Raw genomic sequence first — 22325 nt, 5'->3', positions numbered from 1 at the left:
CTTTATCTCTGCTATGTTGTCCCTTGTCTCTGTGTTAAGGGTCTCACTCACGTCTTCCAGTCTTTTCTCAAGTCCAGTGAGTATCCTTATGATCTTGCTTTAAATTCTCTATCAGGCATGTTATTTATATGTGTCAGTTAGCCTTCTGGTTGTGGGCTTGTCCTGTTCCTTCATTTGTGATAAATTTCTCTGTCTTCTCATTTTGTCTGCCTCTCTGTCTGTTTATGTAGGTTAAGAAAGTCAGCTATATGGGACTCCTGGGTGGCTCAGCTGGTTAAGTGTCTGCCTTTGGCTCAGGTCATGATCCCAGGGTCCTGGGATCAAGTCCTGGGATTGAGTCCTGCATCGGGCTCCTTGCTCCTTGCTCCTGCATCGGGCTCCTGTTTCTCCCTCTCCCTGCCCCTCCACCTGCTTGTGTTCGTGTGCTCTCTCTCTCCCTCTGAAAAATAAATAAATAAAATCTTTGGGGGAAAAAAAAAAGAAAGAAAGAAAGTCAGCTATGTCTTCCACTCTTGAAAGTAATGACTTTATGAAGAAGAGGTCTTGGAATGCCCTGGTGTGTTCTGTTCCCCAGAACCTGGCACTTCGGGAGAGTGTCTTGGGTGTGTTTCTTACACCCAGCTGTTGTGTCTGAGTCACTTTCCTTTTCAGTGACCTTGTTGTCTGTGCCGACTGTCTTCCTGTTGTGGGCTGTGCTTGCTCTCTGTGCAGGCCGGCTATGAGGGGGCATGGCTGCTGGGGAATTTGGGAGTGGGGCCATAGTGCTAGTAAAGTTTGAGTTGGGCCTCTAGTCCTATGCCAGATCCCCCAAAGCATTATAGTGGGTGGGGGCTGTGTGCTAGGGTAGCTGTGTGCATGAGGCTGGGTGTGGAGCACATCCATGGCTGGGCACGGTGCATGATGGTGGCTGGGGAGGCTCAGCTGGGTGTGGCATGGAGGCTGGGCAGGGCGTGCTGTGGCAGCTGCGCACCTGGTGACTGGTCCCGATGCTAGCAGTGCTTTAAAAAAAATTTACCCCAGGCCCAGGGCTGAGGCTAGCAGGCTTGGGGTGGGTAAGTCTTTAGGAGAGCTGGTGGGCTTGGTGCACTGCTAGCAAGTTAGGCAGCAAGTGTCTGTGCAGCCCCACCTCCTTTAGATGGCTCTGTGTCTATGCTGGGCACTGAGGGAGGAGAATGGCACCTGCCAGCTCCCCTGTTTTTGGAGAAGTCTCCCAGCACTGTCTGAAATCAGTGTGAACAGATCTGTCTCCTGTTTGCCCCAGCGTTGTGCAAACTGCCATTTTTATGTTGCCTCTCCACACAGGCTGCTGTCTTTTTAAGGGTGGTGACCCAGCTGTCACTCACCCTTCCCGCCTGCCTGCACAGTGCTGAGTGAGCTGATTTTTACAGTTTCAGGTTCCAAGTCCCACTGTTTTTACAAACTCATGGAATTCAGACCCTCTGGTTTTTACAGCCAAACACTATGGGGATTAGTCTAACCCATGTGAGCTCCCTGGTGCCAGGGCCCCTTTCTCTGCCCTCTCCATACCCGCAGCTGCCTCCCTCCTGCACACAGCCTCCCTCTACCTTACTGACCTTCCTAACCTTTCAGCTGCAGCGTCTTCTTTATATTTAGTTGTGGAGTTTGTCCTGCTAGTCTTCAGATTGCTTTCTAGTTTATTGACTTGGATGTGGACGATATCTAGTTGTAAATGTGGGAGGGGGTGAGCTCAGGGTCCTCCTAGTCTGACATCTTCCCAAGCTCCTTCAATTTACCCTTTTTGATGCAAGACTCAAATATTTTTCCCAGTTATTCTTTTTTTGCTTATGGTGGTTTTGCTTACAAAATATTTTATTTTTATGTATATGAATTAATTAGTTTTTACTTCTACGATTTCTGGATTTTGTGTTATAGCAGAAAAGAAAACAAAACAAAATGTTCCCCTCTCCAAAATGATCAAAGAAATCCCCTGTGTATGTGTGTTTGTGGTTCTTTTTTTCCTTAATACTTTTATGGAGGTGGTAGAAGCAGCAGTATTTTTTATTTTTATGGATCACTAATATGGGCACATTTTTAAAAAAATTTGCTTATTTACCCATGAAAGATCACAGGAGCATATGGGCGGAGGGGAGGAGAAGAGGGAGAAGCAAGCTCCCTGCTGAGCAGGGAGCCCAATGTGGGGCTTGATCCCAGGACTCTGATCATGACCTGAGTCACCCAGGTGTCCTATAATGTGGGCACAGTTTATGTCTTTGATACATCTGGAGTTTATCCTGACATAAAGACTGAGGTTTAAAGCCAACCTTATTTTTCCTTAATGCTTCATAGTTGTCCTTACACCATCTATTCCCCACTGGTGTGAAATGCTACCTTTATCAAATACTAAATACCTGTCTAGGTTTATTTTTAGAATTTGTGTCTCAGAATTACACCAGCTTGTTCATATGCTATAATAGTGCCCCAACCTCATCACTTGCTTTTTTTTTTTTTTTCAGGTACTTTCTAGCTAGAAACAAATGATCTTCATTTTTCCACATGAACTTTAGAATCAATTGTGTGCTACTGAAGATCTCATTCCTATTGTTTATTGAGATCATTACAGTTATAGATTAACTTAGAAAGAGATGACATCAGTCTGATAACAAGTCTTTCCATTCATGCAAATAGGGCATTCAAGAATCTTTCCATAATTTTAGTTCATCTTTTGTGACTCCTAGAGCATTGCAACTTTTCTTCACCTAGGTCTTCAATTTGTCTTCTTAATTCCTGTCATTCACCCTCCCCGCCTGCCTGCACAGTGCTGAGTGAGCTGACTTTTACAGTTTCAGGTTCTTTGGTCTTGTTCGCTTCTGTTGTAAATGTAATCTTTCCTAACATTACTTTAATTGTAGTTTGTACATAAGGAAAATATTGATTTCTTCATGTTAATTTTGAAACCACACCCCTTACAGAACTCTTTTATTGTCTATTCTAGGGTTTTGTTTTCTTTTTTGGATGAGTTTCATGGGCTTTCCATAAATAAAATCCTTTTATCTACAAATAGGATAATTATACTCCTGCGTTCCATTATTTATATTCTGCCTTTTTTTCCCCTTCATCCAGCTGCAGTAGGAAATAATGGTAGTGATGAGTTACATCCTTGTCTGATTCTCTATTCTTCTTGCTAGCTGTTCCAAGGAAAGCACTGATTTATGTATTTACTTACTTACTTATTCATTTATTTATTGAGACCCAATTGGAAAGATCCTCAAAGATCAACAACAGAAGAGTTAAGGAGATCACAGTTCAATGGAGTATCACAAAGAGTTGTTACATGAAAATGATACTGTATAATATTTGTAAAAACAGTACATAAAAATTGCAGATGTAGTGCTATTCCAACCATCTAAAAAACATCTGCAAATTGGCAGTAGAAAAGGAAGTTTATTAAGATGTTAACAGTAGTGGTCACTAGATACCAGGATTAAAAGTGGTTAGTGTTTCTTTTTTTAAAAATTTTTTTATTATATTATGTCAATCAAAAGTGGTTAGTGTTTCTAATTCTTCTTTCTTTTCCAAACTTTACATAATGAGCTTGATACATATGTTATGGTGGGACGGGGACTTTTATTTTATTAATTCGTGACCAAATGCAATGACTAGAAGTGGAGTTGGTATTAAGCGCCTTTGGGGCTTAACATTAATCTGTACTTGAACTACTTCAAAGAGGAAGATGGGCTCCAAAGCAAGAGCAAACGCAGGACAATGTCACCGCTGTACCTATTGGGTTTTTAGAGCTGCACCATCTAATAGACTGTAATGTGAGCCTTATAAATGATTTCTGAGTTTTCGGTAAACACACGTAAAATAAAAAGAAACAGATGAAATTCATCTTAATGATATATTTTATTTAAACCTATAAAACCAAAATATTATTTCAGTATGTAATCAACATTCTAAAATATTATTTTACATTCTCTTTTTCTACTAAGTCTTAGATATCAGATGTGGATTTTATATTTACAGCACATCTCAACTGAGACTAGGCACATTTCATGTGCTTTTTTTTCTTTTCATTTCATGTGCTTAATAGCCATATATAAAAAATTGCTTGCATACTGATCAGTGCAGGGCTAGACGCTCTGCTCTGACTTGTAAATATCCAGAAGAGACAGGTAGTGGAAAAGGCTAGCATATGTGTGTGTGTGTAGACACAAGGCCAAACAAAAAGTGCCTGAAGTATGACAAAGTTCCTGGAGGAAAAACTATCACCTAAAATAACATAAGTACATAAAATAATATCACTTTAATTAAAATGATTTATTTAGCTTCCCAGTGATCCCTCCCACACACATACAACTTTTCATTGAGCAAAACCTCCCAACCTGGACATAAATATTAGGCACCTAGCTGCCTAAAGAGAAAACCCAGTCTTCCCCGCCATAGGTGGCAGGCCAACTAACACCCAACCTTTCATCATGTGAATTCTTCTGGCATTTCATGAAGACTGCTTGAAGCAACTTCTAGGGGTGTGCTGGCCAATATGGAGGACATTAGGTACATGTGCCTATTTATTTATTTAAGATTTATTTATTTTAGAGAGAGAGAGAGAATGCACCAGTGGGTGGGGAGGGACAAAGGGAGAGGGAGAGGGGAAGCACACTCCCTGAGAGGAAGCACACCCCGGAATATAAAGATCTCACAACACTGAGATCTTGACCCCAAACAAAACCAAGAGTCCCACACTTAAGGGACTGAGCCACCCAGGCACCCCTACATGTGCATATTCGAATACAATGTAATTAAAAACAGATTCTCACTACACTAGTCACATTTCAAGTGCTCTGTATAGCTACATGTTGGCCAGGGTACCTGTTGGGGTAGCTCTAGGGGAATCCACTCCCAAACTTCAACCCCTGCATGTGCTTTTGCCTGAAACTGCAGGGCTTGAGAAGGACCTGGGTCTCTGCTCCTTCCTAGGGTCTCCCAGCTGTCTTGGTCTCCTCTAACACACTACGCACCTCACACTGGCATGAGGTTCCGGCATGGAGCCAAATATGATAAATAACCCACTGCTACAAGGAAACCCCTTCTATTCCCTCTATTTACCCCACCCCTACATATATAAAAATGAAAATTAGACATAGAATTGATGCTGAACATGGGCTCACTCCAGCGAGAAGTGAAATTCATCCAAGTACTTTGCATAATGTTTTTTAAAATGCACCTTATTAAAAAAAAGTTTGCTTCCAGACATTTCACCTTTTGTCTAAGAACTGATATTAAAAGTTAGCAATATATATAATTTTGCTAATAATCCAGAAAACAATTAACATTTGAGTGGAAAAATATGTAAACCTCTAATTTTGTTACAGAGATGCATGCTAGAGTAAACAATAAAACAAGGCATTAAACTTTTTACATTAGGTTAACCTTCAGTGAGAATGAAAATATTTTAGGTTAAGATCCAAATCCTGTGAGGGACATAAAATAAAAAGACAGGTTCAAGGAAAAATCCGAAATGATGTAAAATTTCTGTTAAAAGCGTATGATTGTATTAAATTTAGAGTCTGTTGTACATGTCTGAAAAGAGGGTTTTTGTTTTTTTTTTTAATGTCAGCATTCACAGCGCGCCAAAATATGTTCTTTGCAATTACTTAAACTTAAGAGGAAAAACATCTAGCTGTTACTTCCTAAAAAAAGGATCACTTTTAAAGTCCTTCCAGGTCGGGGGTTCGGCAGTCGGCACCGGGGGGTGCAGTCTGGTCCTGGGGAGCTCTGGCCCGGCGCTGCGTCCGCGCAGCCCAGGCTCTTCTCTGCACGCGCTCCGTGGCCTAGGGCTCTCCGGCCGCCGCGCCTGCCCAGGGCCGGACTCTCGGAGGGGCCGGACCCGGCCCACAGCCGCCGGCGCTCCGCTTCGCCTCCCCGCCTCACTCTGCAAAGTGTTCTGTGTTCAGGAACATAGGTCGTTCGGTGTTTATTCTACCTACCCACTCATTTGCCTTACTCCCTGCCCCACCCCGGAATATAAAGTCCCCGAAAACTGGAAGCTTCGCCGGCACTTCCCCGGCTGCGGGCCCAAGCCCAACACCAGGCAGGAACCGGGTAAGCTGCACACAAACCAGTCTCCCTTCGCGCCCACGCCTTCCGAGCGCACCACGGGTCACGTGGCCGAACGGGGAACTATCATCGAGTCCGTCCTCCGGCCTCCCAGAGAGGACTCGGAAGTGCCCTGGAGCCGGCGCGGGCCCTTCCGGCCGGGCCGTCCGCGCTTTTGTCCCTCCGGCGGCCGGGCTCCCGCGGCGCCGCCACAGCCAGTACGTGAGTCCGCGGCTGCCCGCGCTCCCGCCCCCGGCCCTCGCCTGCCACGCCCTTCCCTCAGTGGCCGGGTCTTGGCTGCCCCTCGGGTCTCGGGCGGGATATAGGGGGAAGCGTCCCCCCTCCCCCTACGCACTTCGGGAGGCACGTTCCGGGGGAGTGAAGCGGAGGGAGGACCTCAGGCCGGCCGAGGGGTGTGGGGCGTGCCCCTGGAACAGACTGGTCTCTCTGTGGGCCCCACTGTGGTCGTGCGAGCGGCCAGGGCCGGGTTGGGGGTGCCCGGTGTCCGGAGACAGGCTGGGGCCTGGCTCTTGTCTTTTTTCTACTATTCGCTGCTTTCCCGGGCCGGAGGGGGACACTGGACACGAGCGCTTTAAAATCACCCCCTTGGCGTGCCCCCAGCAGTGAAGTTTGGCCCCAGGACTTGAGAGTGATGAGGAGCGTTGCAGGGACCCCTAGGGGGGATCTGATTCGATTTCCCCCAGTTCCCCCCACTCCCCCAGCTTTTTCCCCACGGTTGGAGGGATGATGTTGAGAGGCTCCTGCCACAGGTGTGGACGGAGCCCCGGGGAGCCGCCTCCAGGCCCTTGCTCTGGGGAAGCTCACCCGTGTACAGACTGGGGGAGGAGCGGAGGAGCGGCGCGGGCTCCGAGAGCTGAGTTGTCTCAGTGGGGGAGCGTCTGAGAGGCACCTGGACGCAGGGACAGCGGGGACCGTGCAGATGCGAAAGATGAAGGGGACGTGCCAGGGCTCGGTGTGCTGCTTGCTCTAAGACATATGGACTAGGTGGCCACCGGCCTGTTTTCTTTTCGAAAGCACGAGGGTTTTGTTTTGTTAATAAATTTTTAAATACGTTTACTCCTTTGTTTAATATTCATATGGTTCAGATGTTTAAAATATAAGCCGGTACCAGTGAAAAGGTTTGCTCCCGCTCAGTCGTCTTCCCATGCCCCTCAAACCCCTAGATAATCACATTTGTTAGAGTGTAGCCATCCAGTTTCTTTATGCAAATACTGGCAAATGTGAATGTAGTTAGTTCCCCTTTTTTCACACAGGTGGCAGGGTACTCTCCAGAGTTCTGTCCCCTTGCTTCTTTCTCTTAGTGTATTTTAGGATCATCAGAACACAAAGAGCTTTTAAAAAACGAACGAAAACACAGCACTGTGGTATCGGATTGGCTATTGTTTGGATGTTTTGAATGTTCCATAATTTTTTAGATCTATTCAGAGCCATTCGGGTTTTTTTCAGCTTTTTGTTACTTCAACAATGGTGCACTCAATGACGTTCTACTAGGGCATATGTTAGCAAGGGTTTTTAAAGAAGGGATCAATCATAATAATTTTTGTTTTACCTTAGCCAGTTATTGGTAAATTGTTAAATATGCCAAATCATGATTGTAACAGCTCCTATAGAGTGTTTAAGGAAAAAATAAAATCAAGTAGGCTTTCTCTCCTGGACCTTGTGTTTATGATGCTTAGCCGTATGCTAGCCTAATAAACTAATTCTATTCATGACTCCCTTCCAGCCATTGTCTGCCCCTTTAGCTTCAGAAAATCTCTCAGCCTCCCTTTCAGAATATCTTTTGCTTACCTTTTCCCCCAGGATGACTAGAAATCTCTTCACCGCTACCAGGTATGAGAATGTTCTGTTTCATTTTTTACTTTAAGGAAAAATCACCTTTAATGCTTATTTCTACTTTTAAGCGATAGAACCAACTCATGTTAACCATTTATAGTTTATTCATAAACTAAATGCAGTAATAACTAAAGCACACACCACATTCTCTCTTTTCATCTGTATATCACTGTCTCACTTCTTGGTTCCATCTTTCATCTATGTCATTCTTCAACTTCCTAGGTATCTTTCTCCTGAATTGATAAAGCATTTTGTGCCCACATGCCTTGTTTTTTCGTTTTCTTTCTCCGGTCATTTCCAATTCAAATATAATATCCAGGAACTCAAGGTACAGAATCCAGGTGTCACACTTGAGGGCAGATTGACTTGTGGAATGTGTTTGGTAATCTGGAAATCCAGAGGAGCTGCTGATGTGTTGCTTGTTGCAGCCTGTTAATAGGCAGGTCTTTCTGGGCAGAATGGGCCACAATGTTGTCCAGGCTCTTGAGAAGTGGTTCCTGACTCCTGGGGCAGGGACAGCAAGAATCAGGGGCCGGTTCTTACTATGTAGACAGGCTTTTTGGGGCATTGATAGTAGAACATGAACAAGTGCAGAGGTGGTGGGACATGTGTAATTTGGAAGGATTGGATGGCATTCTAAAGCTGGCTGTTGGGTCATGCTTCCTGCTGACAACTAGAGAGGAGTTAGAAAGCAGTTTCCCATCCAGCTTGTAGAACCTTTAAGAAATTAAACCTTCCCAGCCTACTCTATGCAGGAATTGTGCTTTTGGAGTGATTATTTTCTTCTGTCGTGGGGGATGTATGACTTAGCCAACACATCAGTCTTTTCTTTTTTTAAGTTGTTATTTAAATTCCAGTTAGTTAACGTACAGTGTAATACTAGTTTCAGGTGCACAATATAGTGATTCAGCATTTCCATAGAACACTGAGTGCTCCTCACAACCAGTGCCCTCCTCAGTCCCCATCACCTATTTCCCCCGTCCGCCAGCCACTTCTCCTCTGGTAACATCAGTTTGTTCTCTGAAGTTAAGAGTCTGTTTTTTTATTTGCCCCCGCCTCTCTTTTTTCCCCTTTACTCATTTTTTTTGTTTCTTAAATTCCACTTACGAGTGAAATCATACAGCTATTTGTCTTTCTCTGACTGGCTTATTTCGCTTAGCATAATTCTCTAACTCCATCTATGTCCTTACAAATGGCAAGATTTCAGTCTTTTTTATGGCTGAGTAATATTCCATTGTATTTATGTATACCATGTCTTTATCTGTTCATCAGTGGACAGACACTTGAACTGTTTCTGTATCTTAGCTGTAGTAAATGATGCTACTATAAACATTGGGGTGCATGTGCCCCTTCAAATCACTATTTTTGTATCCTTTGGTTAAATACCTAGTAGTGCAATTGCTGGGTCCAAGGGTAGTTCTATTTTTAACTTTTTGAGCAGCCTCCATACTGTTTTCCAGAGTGGTTTCACCAGTTTGAATTCCCACCAGCAGTGCAGGAGGAGGGTTCGCCTTTCTCTGCATCCTCTCCAACACCTGTTGTTTCTGGTTAATTTTAGCTATTCTGACAGGTGTGAGGGGGTATCTCATTGTACTGTTGATTTGTATTTCCCTGATAATGAGTGATGTTGAGCATTTTTTCATGTATCTGTTGGCCATATGGATGTCTCCTTTGGAAAAATGCCTGTTCATCTCTTCTGCCCATTTTTAAATTCTTTTATTTGGTTTTTGGGTGTTGAGTTTTATAAGTTCTTTATATATTTTGGATACTAACTCTTTATCAGATATGTCATTTTCAAATATCTTATTTCATTCTGTAGGTTGCCTTTTAGTTTTATTGATTATTTCCATCCCTGTGCAGAAGCAGCTTTTTATTTTGATGAAGTCCCAATTGTTTCTTTTTGCTTTTGTTTCCCTTGCCTCAGGAGACATATTGAGAAAGAAGTTGCTCTGGCCAGTGTCAAGGAAGTTACTATGTGTGTTCTCATCTAGGATTTTTTAATGGTTTCAGATCTCATATTTAGGTCTTTTATCCATTTTTTAAAGAGATTTATTTATTTTAGAGAACAAGAGAGAGCATGCACACAAGTGCGGGGAGGGGCAGAGGGGGAGAGAATCTCAAGCAGACTCCCTGCTGAGCAGGGAGCCTGACACGGGGCTCCATCTCATGACTCTGAGATCGGGACCTGAGCCAAAATCAAGAGTCAGTCACTTAACCACCTGAGCCAACCAGGGCACCCCATCCATTTTGAATTTATTTTTTGTGCATGGTATAAGAAAGTGGTCCAGTTTCCTTCTTTTGCATGTTGCTGGCTAGTTTTCCCAGCGCCATTTGTTGAAGAGACTGTCTTTTCCTATTGGATATTCTTTCCTGCTTTGTCGGAGGTTAATTGACCATATAATTTTGGGTTCGTTCTGGGTTTTGTATTCTGTTCCATTGGTCTGTATGTCTGTTTTTGTGCCAGTACCATACTGTTTTGGTCATTGGAGCTTTTTAATATACCTTGAAGTTCGGGATTGTGATGCCTCCAGCTTTGCTTTTCTTTTTCAAGGTTGCTTTGTTTATTCAGAGTCTTTTCTGGTTCCGTACTAATTTTAGATTGTTTGTTCTAGCTCTGTGAAAAATGCTGTTGGTATTTTGATAGGGCACATCAGTTTTGATTGGCTTATAATAACCTCCTCCAGACTCCAGTACTCAGTTCTCTCTCCAATTCATTCTTCTACTGCAACTAGTATGAGGGATCTTTATTTCTTTTATTTTTTATTATGAAAAAATTTAAACATACGGGAAAGTGAAATAGTACAATGAACTCCATACACTCATAGCTCAGGTTCAATAATTATCATGATTCTGCTATATTTGTCTCACCTTTCCTTTTTTATTTTTTCTTTATGGAAGTATTTAAAATTTTTAAAAAGATTTTATTTATTTATTTGACAGAGAGAGAGCACGAGCAAACATGAGCTGGGGGAGAGGCAGAGGGGGAGGGAGAAGCAGAATCCCCACTGAGCAGGGAGCCCAATGTGGGGCTCGATCCAGGAGCCGTGTTGATTATGACCTGAGCTGAAGGCAGACGCTTAACCGACTAGGCCACCCAGGCACCCCTTAGGAAATTTCAGACATCATGTCATTTCATCCTAGCATACTTGAGTCTACCAAAAAAAAAAAAAAAAGACACTTCTAACATAGCCACAATGCCATTATCACACCATCCTAAATTAATTCTGATTCCTTGATATTATCTATCAAAGGTTGGCAAACTACTGGGCCTACAGTCTGTTTTTGTATGACCTGCAAGCTAAGAATTTTACACTTTTAAAAGGATGTTTAAGAGTGCCTGGGTGGCTCAGTTGTTTGAGCGACCAACTCTTGATTTCCGCTCAGGTGATGATCTCAGGGTCGTGAGATCAAGCCCCATGTCTGGCTCATGCTGGATGTGGAGACTGCTTAAGATTGTTTCTGTCCCTTTACCTCTTCCCCTCACTCCGCTCCTTGCGCTCGCTGTCTCTAAAAAAAAAAAAAAAAAAAAAAAAAAGTAAAAGGATGTTTAAAAGCAAACAAAAATTAGTGACAGAGTCATATATGACCCACAAAGCCTAAAATATTTTTTATTCCTTTGCAGAAAAGGTTACCAACTCCTGATTTAAAAGAACATGTGATCTTTCAAAATGCATATCTGAGTTTGCTATTCCTTTGCCTAAAACTCCTCAGGATCAAGTCTGCCCTTGTTAGTGTGAAGGGCAAACCCTGGTGCAGCCCTTCCTTTTGCCCACCTGTCCAGCTGTGTCCACCACCCTCTGCTCCAGAGGGCAGTGAACACTAGTTCCTTTGCACCTGTTCCTCCCTCTGCTGGAACTACTCTGTTTCTGAAGCTTTCCTAATCTTTCAAAGCAGAGTTGGTCCCTTCCGTCTCCTCTCTCATCTGTGCCGTGTCTGCTATTTTTATCTTGTGTTAGTTTTTTTTGGTTGGTTTGGTTTGGGTTGGGTTTTTGTTTTTTTTTTTTTTGTTTTTTTTTTTGCCATTTTTTATTTCCTGCAGATCTCCTAGTCTGCCAGCTCCTTGATGACAAGATCTTACCTATATCTACATCCCTAGGACCAGCCCAGTACCTGGGGAAAAAAAGCCAGATATGGATCGTAATCTAAATTCTTGGGCAACATGAAGCCTCAAAGATAACAGATGCTAGAATACATTTTATTGTTTGTAAAGAAAACTTAATATTTTGTTAGAAACTCTCGATTGTGTTTATATTTTAGCAGATGTCTTTTTTGGGGCTGCTATAACAAAATACACACTGGATGGTGTATAAACAACAGAAATTTAGTTCTTATACTTCTAGAGACTGGGAAGTCCAAAGTCAAGACACCAAAGAATCTCTGTGATGACTTTTTTATGAGAACACTAATCCCATTCACAAAGATTCTGCTCTCATGACCTAAGCACCTCTCAGAGCCCCACCCCCCACACCTGCCCCAAAACCATAATCTCTGAGGGTTAGGATTATAACATGAATTTGGGAGGAGGGGGCTTAAATATTCAGACCATAGCAGCAGCATTTATCCTATTACTGACTTTTTATGTCTTGGCACGTCTCTGCCTATATTGACTGACCTTTTCTTAGACTCAGCGTTGATTAATATGAATCTCACCGCAAACGATCAATTTTCAATGAAGAAGCACATTTATATTAATTTGGTTTGATATCAGTCATTAAGAGGTTGGGTGAACTACACTGGATGATAGTACACTGTGCCTCCATCCAAACAGGAGGTTAATTTAAGCATGCCTGAAACAGGGAGACTCCTGGTGTCTGCCTAGGTCAGAAGGGTAACCAGTGAAATGTTTGTGATGTCATGCAGACCAGACCAGTCAGCAGCCACACAGGGAATCTCAGGGACTGTGAAGTGGATGAACAATTAGCCTATCAGAGAAAGGGGAAGGGTCCAGCTGGGCCAAGGATTAGTGAATGCAGTAGCAGTGAGGGGTGGGTTAGCATGGCCCTTTGGTGTCCAGCCAGTCATTTGAGGTGGCCATATGCAGAAAGCTTCAAGTGCCACACTAAGTAGCCTGGGAAGACTTGATATTGGGGAGTGACCAGGTGTGCATTTTTCAAAACTTAAGGTAGGGAGACTATGGCAGAATTTCAAAAGGATAATTTAGGAAGGCTTAAACTAAGGCCTTTAGCAGTGGGAATAGAATTGGGATTAGGGACTTGAAGTATTGGTAATAGAATCAGCTGGTCCTCGGGGCTCTTTTGGATGTGGAAGGGTGAGGCAAGGAGAAGAGCCCACTCTGATTTAGGCAAAGGGGAGGGCGAGGGTAGACAGGAGGGTCTCTAATTGAAGAGAGCAGGCTGGGCCAGAGATGATCTGAGACGTGGCTTGTAGGAATGGCAGGAGCCACCCAGATAGATCCGACTGCCCAGGGAGAATATGTGGGGTCAGAAGAGGAAAGGTTTAAGATGGAACAGGGAGGCCAGAGACATCTAAGACAGCAGGCGGGGGAGTCAGTGTCTGGCCCCAAAGAAGCTAATGCAGTGTGGTCTGAGTGCGAGAAATCAGATGGGAGATGGACATGACCACTTTTTCAAGAGATAACTGTGAATAGGAAGCAGGATGGCGAAAGCAGTATCTGGAGGGGAAGGTATAGTTAAGGGAATTTTAAATTTACTTTTTGACCTTTTTTAAGCTTTTTATTTGAAAAGTGTTTTAAATATATAGAAAAATGTCAAGAATAAGAATGGTAAAAAGATAGTGTTTACTCATTCACCTATAGCTAACGTTTTTTTTTTTTTTAAGATTTTATTTATTTATTTGACAGAGATAGAGACAGCCAGCGAGAGAGGGAACACAAGCAGGGGGAGTGGGAGAGGTAGAAGCAGGCTCACAGCAGAGGAGCCTGATGTGGGGCTCGATCCCATAACGCCGGGATCACGTCCTGAGCCGAAGGCAGACGCTTAACCGCTGTGCCACCCAGGCGCCCCTATAGCTAACATTTTACTTCATTTTTGTCTTCCCTCTCTTTTGCTCTTTCGTACATATAATTTTTTTCTAAACTTCTTGAAGACAATGCATATGTCATGGCCTCCTGCCCATAAATATTTCAGTATATATTTACTAAGGATAGGGATGTTCTCTTGCCTGAGTACAGTACAGCTGTCACCTTCAGTACATTCAAAGTTAATACTGTGCGATCTGTATTCCAGTTTTGTCAATTGGCACAATTATTCTTTTTATAATTTTCCAGTACAGACCCACTAAGGTCAGGTATTAAGTATAGTGGTCAAGTCTCTTTAGCCATCTTTAATCTAGAACATTTCTGTAGCCTCTCTTGTCTTTTATGAAAATGATACTTCTGAAGAATACAAATACTACTTTGAGTAGAGCAGTCTACATGTTGGATCTACCCGATGTCTGCTTGTGATTTTGAAGCTCAGGTGATGCATTCTCATAGGCCATGTGTCCTCAGGATGTCACTTCTGGAGCGCATGGTGTCCCTCTGCCACCATTGGTGATCTTAATTTAGAACACTTGGCCAAGGCGTTGTCTGATTTCTCCACTGTGTAATTACTGTTTTTTCCTTTTCATTCTAGGGGCAGTATTTTTAGATCGTGTATATACTGCCCCTTCTCAAAATTTACCCCCACATTTAGAATCCAGTGATAATTCTCTCCTGATCCAGTCTGCTCAGATAGTTACAGAATACTGTTTTTTTTTTGTTTAAAGATTTTATTTATTTATTTGACACAGAGAGAGAGACAGTCAGTGAGAGAGGGAACACAAGCAGGGGGAGTGGGAGAGGAAGAAGCAGGCTCCCAGCAGAGCAGTGAGCCTGATGTGGGGCTCAATCCCAGGACCCTGGGATCACGCCCTGAGCCGAAGGCAGACGCTTAATGACTGAGCCACCCAGGCGCCCCAGAATGCTGGTTTTGGTTGGGGTTTTTTTGTTTTGTTTTTTGTTTTTTCCAACTCTGCTCCTCTCCCCACATTTACCAACTGGCCCTGACATTCTGCTGTAAGTAAGTGGCCTCTCTTTCTCCCCTGTTTGTATATGTATGGATTCACAAATTCCCACTTTCAATGGTTTATAATTTACTGTACGTAATTATTATGGAGCCTAAATTGGGTGGTGAGGCTGGCCTATGGTCTTGTGACATGCCCCTGTCGTTTTTAAGCATCTCCTTACTCGTTGGAGTAACAAGATGCCACGGCTCATCTTGTGTGTTTTCTGCCCCAGCCTAGAATCTGCCATTTCTCTGAGGACCTCTGGTTCCTTTTAGTAGACAATGGGAGTAGAGACCAAGAACAGGGTGCTAGATGTGCTTATTACCACTAAGGTGTTTTTTGCTTCTTAGCTTTTCAGCAGAGAGCTAGGGAATATGTGTACATATATACACATGCAAATATACATGCATGTGAGTGCATAGACATGTGCGTGCACACATGTAATTTAGAAATCATGAATTCACACTGATACCTCTGATTCATCCCCACAGGGTTCTTTCTTGCCTTCCCCTATTCCATACTTATATTTCTTCCTTCAGGAAGAAACTGCTTAAAAATTCAGTTGTTTTCAGGGCTTCTCCACCACCTCCTCCATCCTTCCCGATACTGAGAGAATATAGTATATTGTTACAAATTCTGTGATATTATATGCCTAAATTATGGGTTAGTTCTTTGTTTCTTTTTGTTCCCTTCCTGTGGTCACAATATCCATGTGAAACACAGATGAGTTCATTTGTTGCCGTGTGCTTTGTGGTTCAGCTGCTTTTCCTTTTTCAAATTCTCATTGATTTAATTTTATTCTTTGAATATGCAGAACATTATCATCCTTCTATAGTAAAAACTATGCAAAAAGCTGTACTTAGAGTGTCTCTCTTCCCTATCCCTTTGCTCTGTTCTTGCCACTCCACCACTTACAGGTAATGGGGCTTTATTGATTTCTGGTTTCTCTCATTACTATAAAGATAAGCAGTTATATGTTTGTTTTTTTCTTTCAAACATAAAGCATAGCATATATGCTGTTTTTCTCTTTACATGGTATCCTGGAAGTTGCTCCCTCTCAGTCAGTTGTTAGAGATGTTCCACATTCTTGCTTAGTACTCCATTGCATATGTGTGCCATAGTTTATTTAACTGGTTTTCTGTGCTAGGACACTCAGGTAGTTTTCTAGATTCTGTAGTTACAAATAATGCTACCATGAATAGCTTTGTGCACATACACTTTTTTGTATTGTTGGAAGTGGATCATCAGTGTAAATTCCTAGATGGGATTTCTGGATTGAAGTATAAATGCATACAGTTCACCTAAATATTGGCAGATGCCCCTCAACAGGGGTTATGCCCCTTTGCAGTCCCATTAATATATGAGAGCACCTGTTTCCGCCACAGCCTCCCCAACAGAGTGTGTTGTCATGCTTTTTATATGACAGATGAGAAGTAGTATCTTAGTGTAGTTCTTATTTGCATTTCTCTTTTGAGTGGAATTGAAAACGTGTTTAAGGGATATTTTAATATTTCTTTTTGTGAATTGTCTGTTCATGTCTCTTGCACATTTTTCTATAGGAATTTTAGTCTATTTTTTCAACTTTTAAAAAATTTTTATATAAGGGATATTGGCGCTTGTATATGATGCACGTTGCAAATATTTTCTTTCATTTGTCATTTCTCTAATTTTGCTTACAGCATTTTTGCCATGTAATTTATACTTATACAGCCAGTTTATCCATCCTGTCATTGAATGTGAGGCATGGTTTGAGAGCTGTCTCTTCTCAGGTTCTGAAGGCTCTCACTCGTGTGTTCTTCTGGTGTTTGTATGGCAGCATGTTTTTATATTGAGAGCTCTGCTCCACTTGGGGTGACATTCTTGAGTATGGTGTAAAGAATGATCTGATTTTATGTTTTTCCAAAGGGCTTTATAGTTGTTCCAACACTATTCTAAAGACTATCTTTGCCCCAGTAATTTGATATATCATCTTTATCATATGGTTGATTTCTGTATGTAATTAGGATTATTTCTGGACTTTGTATCCTGTTCCTTTTCTCCGTACACTGGGACCATGCTGCTTTAGTTACAGAGGCTTTGTGCTGTATTTTAATACCTAATGTGGCTAGTCCCCACTCACAGCCCTTTTATGTTTCTCTCTAACAATTTTTGTGTTTATTTATTTTTTTAATTTTAAGTAGGCTCCAGGCCCAACATGGGGCTTAAACTCAGGATCCTGAGACTGAGAGTCGCATGCTCTACTGACTGAGCCAGCCAGGCACGCCTTGTATATTTATTTTAGAGGATTTGGTTCTATGGCTGTAGGAACTTACATCTTTCTCTCCTGAGGGCTGAGGATGAATAGAGGTGGAGGGACCAAGGCCAAAGGGAGTGAATGGAGCATGGGCCCTGATGTGTGTGGGAGCAGGATTCAGAGCACAGATAAAAGTCATGTTGCCGTTGATGGTTCTGGAATTCCACTGCCTTCCCAGTAGCCCTCACATTTAAGCAACATGGACTGCTCTGCCCCAAGTCATGGATACAAGTGGAGTGCCTTCAGGGGGAACAAAGAATCCCCGCCTGAGCCCTAAAATCTGTTTTAGGAAGGAGTTTACCTTTCCTAAGTCCTGTACTTTATACCCAGGTTCCAACCCTGATCAAATAACCCAACCTCAAATAATAAATGGTAATAATTATGCAAATAGTACTTAGCAAGTAGTAGGCGTTGTTCACAACACTTTAAGTAACTTTCACAAGGTCATGCAGCTGGATATTTGAACCCAGGTAGTAGTATTTCCTTTGCTTGGGGGTTTGTATTTTAGCTTCTAATCTTTGATATGCTGTGATTGCAGTTAGCTTGTTCATAAAGTAGGAATGAAGGCCTCTTTGCCTGGCACGCTGGAGCATGCCCTTCCATATAGATTTCCTCCCTGACTGCCCACTTTCTAGGATCAGGTTTTCCTTGGAGGGGAAGTCCAGGAGGCCAGAAACTCCTGGAAGCTGCAGTTTGCTTTCTTTCTCACATCTGTCATGACTCTCTTCATGCTTTCGTTACCATAGCCCCAATACCACCACTTAGGTACTGATTTCTTCCCTTTTTTAGCTTTGCCTCTTTAGTTCTGCTGATTATGTCTCTTTTGTCTTACTTACTGATTTTTCTGTTTCCTCTTATTCAGAGATTTCTGCTACTCTTTGTTTTTTCATGACTAGGTAATTGTTTCCAAAAGCTGATCAATGTTGTCCTTGGTTCTTTGCATCATTTCAACCCATTTCAACTTGCCCTCATGCTAAACTGTTATGCAGGAATGGAAAATTCTTTGTTCCATTGAAAATCCAGGGCTCTAACATTTTAACATTAGCTCCACAGGGGCAGAAATTTTGGCATGTCCCCTCTTGTATCCCCTGCAGTTAAAAATGGTACTTAATCACACAGCATGCAGTCAATAAACATTTGTCAAGTGAATGAGTAAATTTGGATGTAATTCTTCCAGTTTCCTCTAAACAAAATGAATAAGTATCATTTTCATTTTCTTGGTTTAGTGTCACATTTGAAGACGAGGGGCACTGAGGATGAGAAATCAGCTGAAAAGTATGAAAATGTTGGAAATGCAGAATCTCTGTGGCCAAAAGTGGAAGGTCTTCACAAGGATCGTATACAGGAATATAAGGTTGGTGAAACTTGTGATTGGAATAGCAAGGTAGAGAGTCAGCTGGAAAATCCTGAGGGAAAAAGAATGAAGGAAGACAAAAGTGGCATCAGGGAAAAGATTGGCAAAGCCAAGAACACAGCAAATATAAAGACGGAACAGGAAGACGAGGCATCTGAGAAAAGCTTACTTCCAAGTTCAAAACATGTTATACACCAGACTGTCCCTATAGAACAGATAAGCAGTGAACAAGACAAATGTGTGGAGAACATTAATGGAACCTCTCACCCTGGTCTACAGCAGAAAACCAGTGCTGTTAAGAAGTCACACAAATGTGATGAGTGTGGGAAGTCGTTCAAATATAATTCCCGCCTTGTTCAACATAAAATTATGCACACTGGGGAAAAACGCTACGAGTGTGATGACTGTGGAGGGACTTTTCGGAGCAGCTCGAGCCTTCGCGTCCACAAACGGATCCATACTGGGGAGAAGCCGTATAAGTGTGAGGAATGTGGGAAAGCCTACATGTCCTACTCTAGCCTTATAAACCACAAAAGCACCCATTCTGGGGAGAAGAACTGTAAGTGTGATGAGTGTGGGAAATCCTTCAATTACAGCTCTGTTTTGGACCAGCATAAGAGGATCCACACAGGAGAAAAGCCCTATGAATGTGGTGAATGTGGGAAGGCTTTCAGGAACAGCTCTGGTCTCAGAGTCCACAAAAGGATTCACACAGGGGAGAAGCCCTACGAATGTGACATCTGTGGGAAAACTTTCAGTAATAGCTCTGGCCTTAGGGTCCATAAGAGGATCCACACAGGCGAGAAACCTTATGAATGCGATGAGTGCGGGAAGGCCTTCATTACTTGCAGAACACTTCTAAACCATAAAAGCATCCACTTTGGAGATAAACCTTACAAATGTGATGAGTGTGAGAAATCGTTTAATTATAGCTCTCTCCTCATTCAGCATAAAGTGATCCACACTGGAGAGAAACCTTATGAATGTGATGAATGTGGGAAGGCCTTCAGGAACAGCTCAGGCCTTATCGTTCACAAAAGGATCCACACGGGAGAGAAACCTTACAAGTGTGATGTCTGTGGCAAAGCATTCAGCTATAGCTCAGGCCTCGCAGTTCATAAAAGCATTCACCCTGGGAAAAAAGCTCATGAATGTAAGGAGTGTGGAAAATCCTTCAGCTATAACTCACTTCTTCTCCAGCATAAAACCATTCATACTGGAGAGAGACCTTATGTGTGTGATTTGTGTGGGAAAACTTTCAGGAACAATTCAGGCCTAAAGGTCCACAGGAGGCTCCATACTGGAGAAAAACCATACAAGTGTGACGTGTGTGGGAAAGCCTATATCTCACGCTCTAGCCTTAAAAACCACAAAGGAATCCATCTTGGGGAAAAGCCCTATAAATGTACCTATTGTGAGAAATCTTTCAATTACAGCTCTGCCCTTGAACAACATAAAAGGATTCATACAAGGGAGAAACCTTTTGGGTGTGATGAGTGTGGAAAAGCCTTCAGAAATAATTCAGGCCTTAAAGTACATAAACGGATCCACACTGGAGAGAGACCTTACAAATGTGAAGAATGTGGGAAAGCCTACATCTCACTGTCAAGCCTTATAAATCATAAAAGTGTACACCCTGGGGAAAAACCCTATAAGTGTGACGAGTGTGAAAAAGCCTTCATCACATACCGAACCCTTATAAACCACAAAAAAATTCATCTTGGGGAGAAGCCCTACAAATGTGATGTATGTGAGAAATCTTTTAATTACACTTCACTCCTTTCTCAACACAAAAGGGTCCACACTAGAGAGAAACCTTATGAATGCGACAGGTGTGAGAAGGTCTTCAGAAACAACTCAAGCCTTAAAGTGCATAAAAGAATCCATACTGGGGAGAAGCCCTATGAATGTGATGTGTGTGGAAAAGCCTACATCTCACACTCAAGCCTTATTAACCATAAAAGTACCCACCCCGGCAAGACACCCTATACATGTGATGAATGTGGAAAAGCTTTTTTCTCAAGCAGAACTCTTATAAGCCATAAAAGAGTCCATCTTGGGGAGAAACCCTTCAAATGTATTGAGTGTGGGAAATCTTTCAATTACAGTTCACTCCTTTCTCAACACAAGAGGATCCACACAGGGGAAAAACCTTATATATGTGATAGGTGTGGAAAGGCATTCCGGAACAGCTCAGGCCTCACGGTGCATAAAAGGATTCATACAGGCGAGAAACCCTATGAATGTGATGAGTGTGGGAAGGCATACATCTCACACTCAAGTCTTATTAACCATAAAAGCGTCCACCGTGGGCAGCAGCCCTATAATTGTGAGTGTGGGAAATCCTTCAATTACAGATCAGTTCTTGACCAACACAAAAGGATCCACACCGGAAAGAAGCCATACCGATGTAATGAGTGTGGGAAGGCTTTTAATATCAGATCAAATCTCACTAAGCATAAAAGAACCCATACTGGAGAGGAATCTTTAAATGTGACAAGTGTGGGAAGTCACAGTGACACATCACAGAAGAAAACTCATGAGGGAGGGAATGCTCTGGACGGGACCAAGATGAGCATATCTGTAGGAGGCAGAGCTTACCAAGTCTCAACTCAAATGGAAGAAAAACCTTATGAATGTATGAATATCTGAGCTCTTCGTTCATGGCTTGTAACTTACATAGTATAAGTGAAACTGCGAGTACTCGTCAGTGTGATCTTCACATGGCCAGCAAGGAAGCCTCCAGTGTCAAGGTGGTTGAGCCTTTATGGAACACAAAATAGTTTATACTGGGGATAAAACCTATCAAAGTGATGGTGATTAAAAAACCTTCAAAATAAGTAGACATTTCTGGACATAAAACACATGGATGAGGAAAGGACTTCACTTAGAAGTCATATAGTTACCATCAGAAATTTCTTATTTGGGTAAATTCTGTGAATAGAAATGGGGGAAATTTAGGTACAGCTTTGAATCTTAATTATACATTGGTCAGTGGGGAAAAAATACAAGAAGGGCCTCCCAACAGGCAAATTCAGGGAGAGAGAGGCTTCAGGGAATACAAATTTATTTAATAGTAGTGATCATGAAGTATAAATTTGGTATAATTGAATAATTTGTGAGGGGTGATGATAAATTTTGAAACAAAATTGGATTTTGTTGTAGGAAGAGTAAAAAGTATAGACATGAATCTAGCAGGAAATAGTCATTTAAAAAATGTAAGTTGATTGGACTATATGGTTGTAATGTTGTAATACACTGGTTGAATGGGAGAAACTTTTAAAAAATGTCAAATGAACCCCCTCAGTGAATGATGAAGTGTGATGAGTGTAAACCTCACACGTTATGCTACAAATACAAGGTTCTGCCGTAGAGAGAAATTCAGCACATTAAATAACTAATGGAACACAAACATGAATTTGCACCTGCACAAAAATAATTGATTCAGGGATTCATGTGAATAGGAATGCTGAGGTGATTTTATTGGAAGAGCTAGAAAGCTAAGTAGCTATTGATAATTGAGGGTTTGGAGGAAATTCGTGCTTCTTAATAATCCTGTTAAATGTTTGGTTGTTTTGAAATGTGTTATTGTAAAGATTTCATACACTTCCTGTGTGTATTGTCTGTTGTAAAATGTTATGAATACTTTGTTCAGGGCTCAGTCTGTCTTGGCCATGAAGAGCCAGATAGTCGTGGTGAGGTAAGGTGGAACTCCAATAAAGAAATTCCTCAAAAGTACACAGGCTCTGACTGACTCTGGAT

General features: G+C 42.2%; 1 protein-coding gene across 2 annotated transcripts; it reads left to right on the top strand.

The window, feature by feature from the left end:
* The first annotated feature begins 6176 nt into the window (after positions 1–6176).
* On the top strand, positions 6177–22301 carry ZFP62 (ZFP62 zinc finger protein). 2 transcript variants are annotated; one of them, XM_057307031.1, is made up of 3 exons: positions 6240–6275; positions 7879–7908; positions 18436–22301. In XM_057307031.1, the coding sequence occupies exon 3, from the start codon at positions 18630–18632 to the stop codon at positions 21213–21215; it is 2586 nt and encodes an 861-aa protein (XP_057163014.1). In that variant the 5' UTR covers positions 6240–6275; positions 7879–7908; positions 18436–18629; the 3' UTR covers positions 21216–22301. The 2 variants fall into 2 exon arrangements, with proteins under 2 accessions (XP_026363434.1, XP_057163014.1); XM_026507649.4 differs by lacking the exon at positions 7879–7908 and having other exon boundaries at positions 6177–6275.
* The last annotated feature ends 24 nt before the right edge of the window (positions 22302–22325 follow it).

This window comes from Ursus arctos, unplaced genomic scaffold (assembly GCF_023065955.2).
Source record: "Ursus arctos isolate Adak ecotype North America unplaced genomic scaffold, UrsArc2.0 scaffold_5, whole genome shotgun sequence".
Lineage (NCBI taxonomy): Eukaryota > Metazoa > Chordata > Mammalia > Carnivora > Ursidae > Ursus > Ursus arctos.
This window is presented reverse-complemented; position numbering and strand designations above follow the sequence as displayed.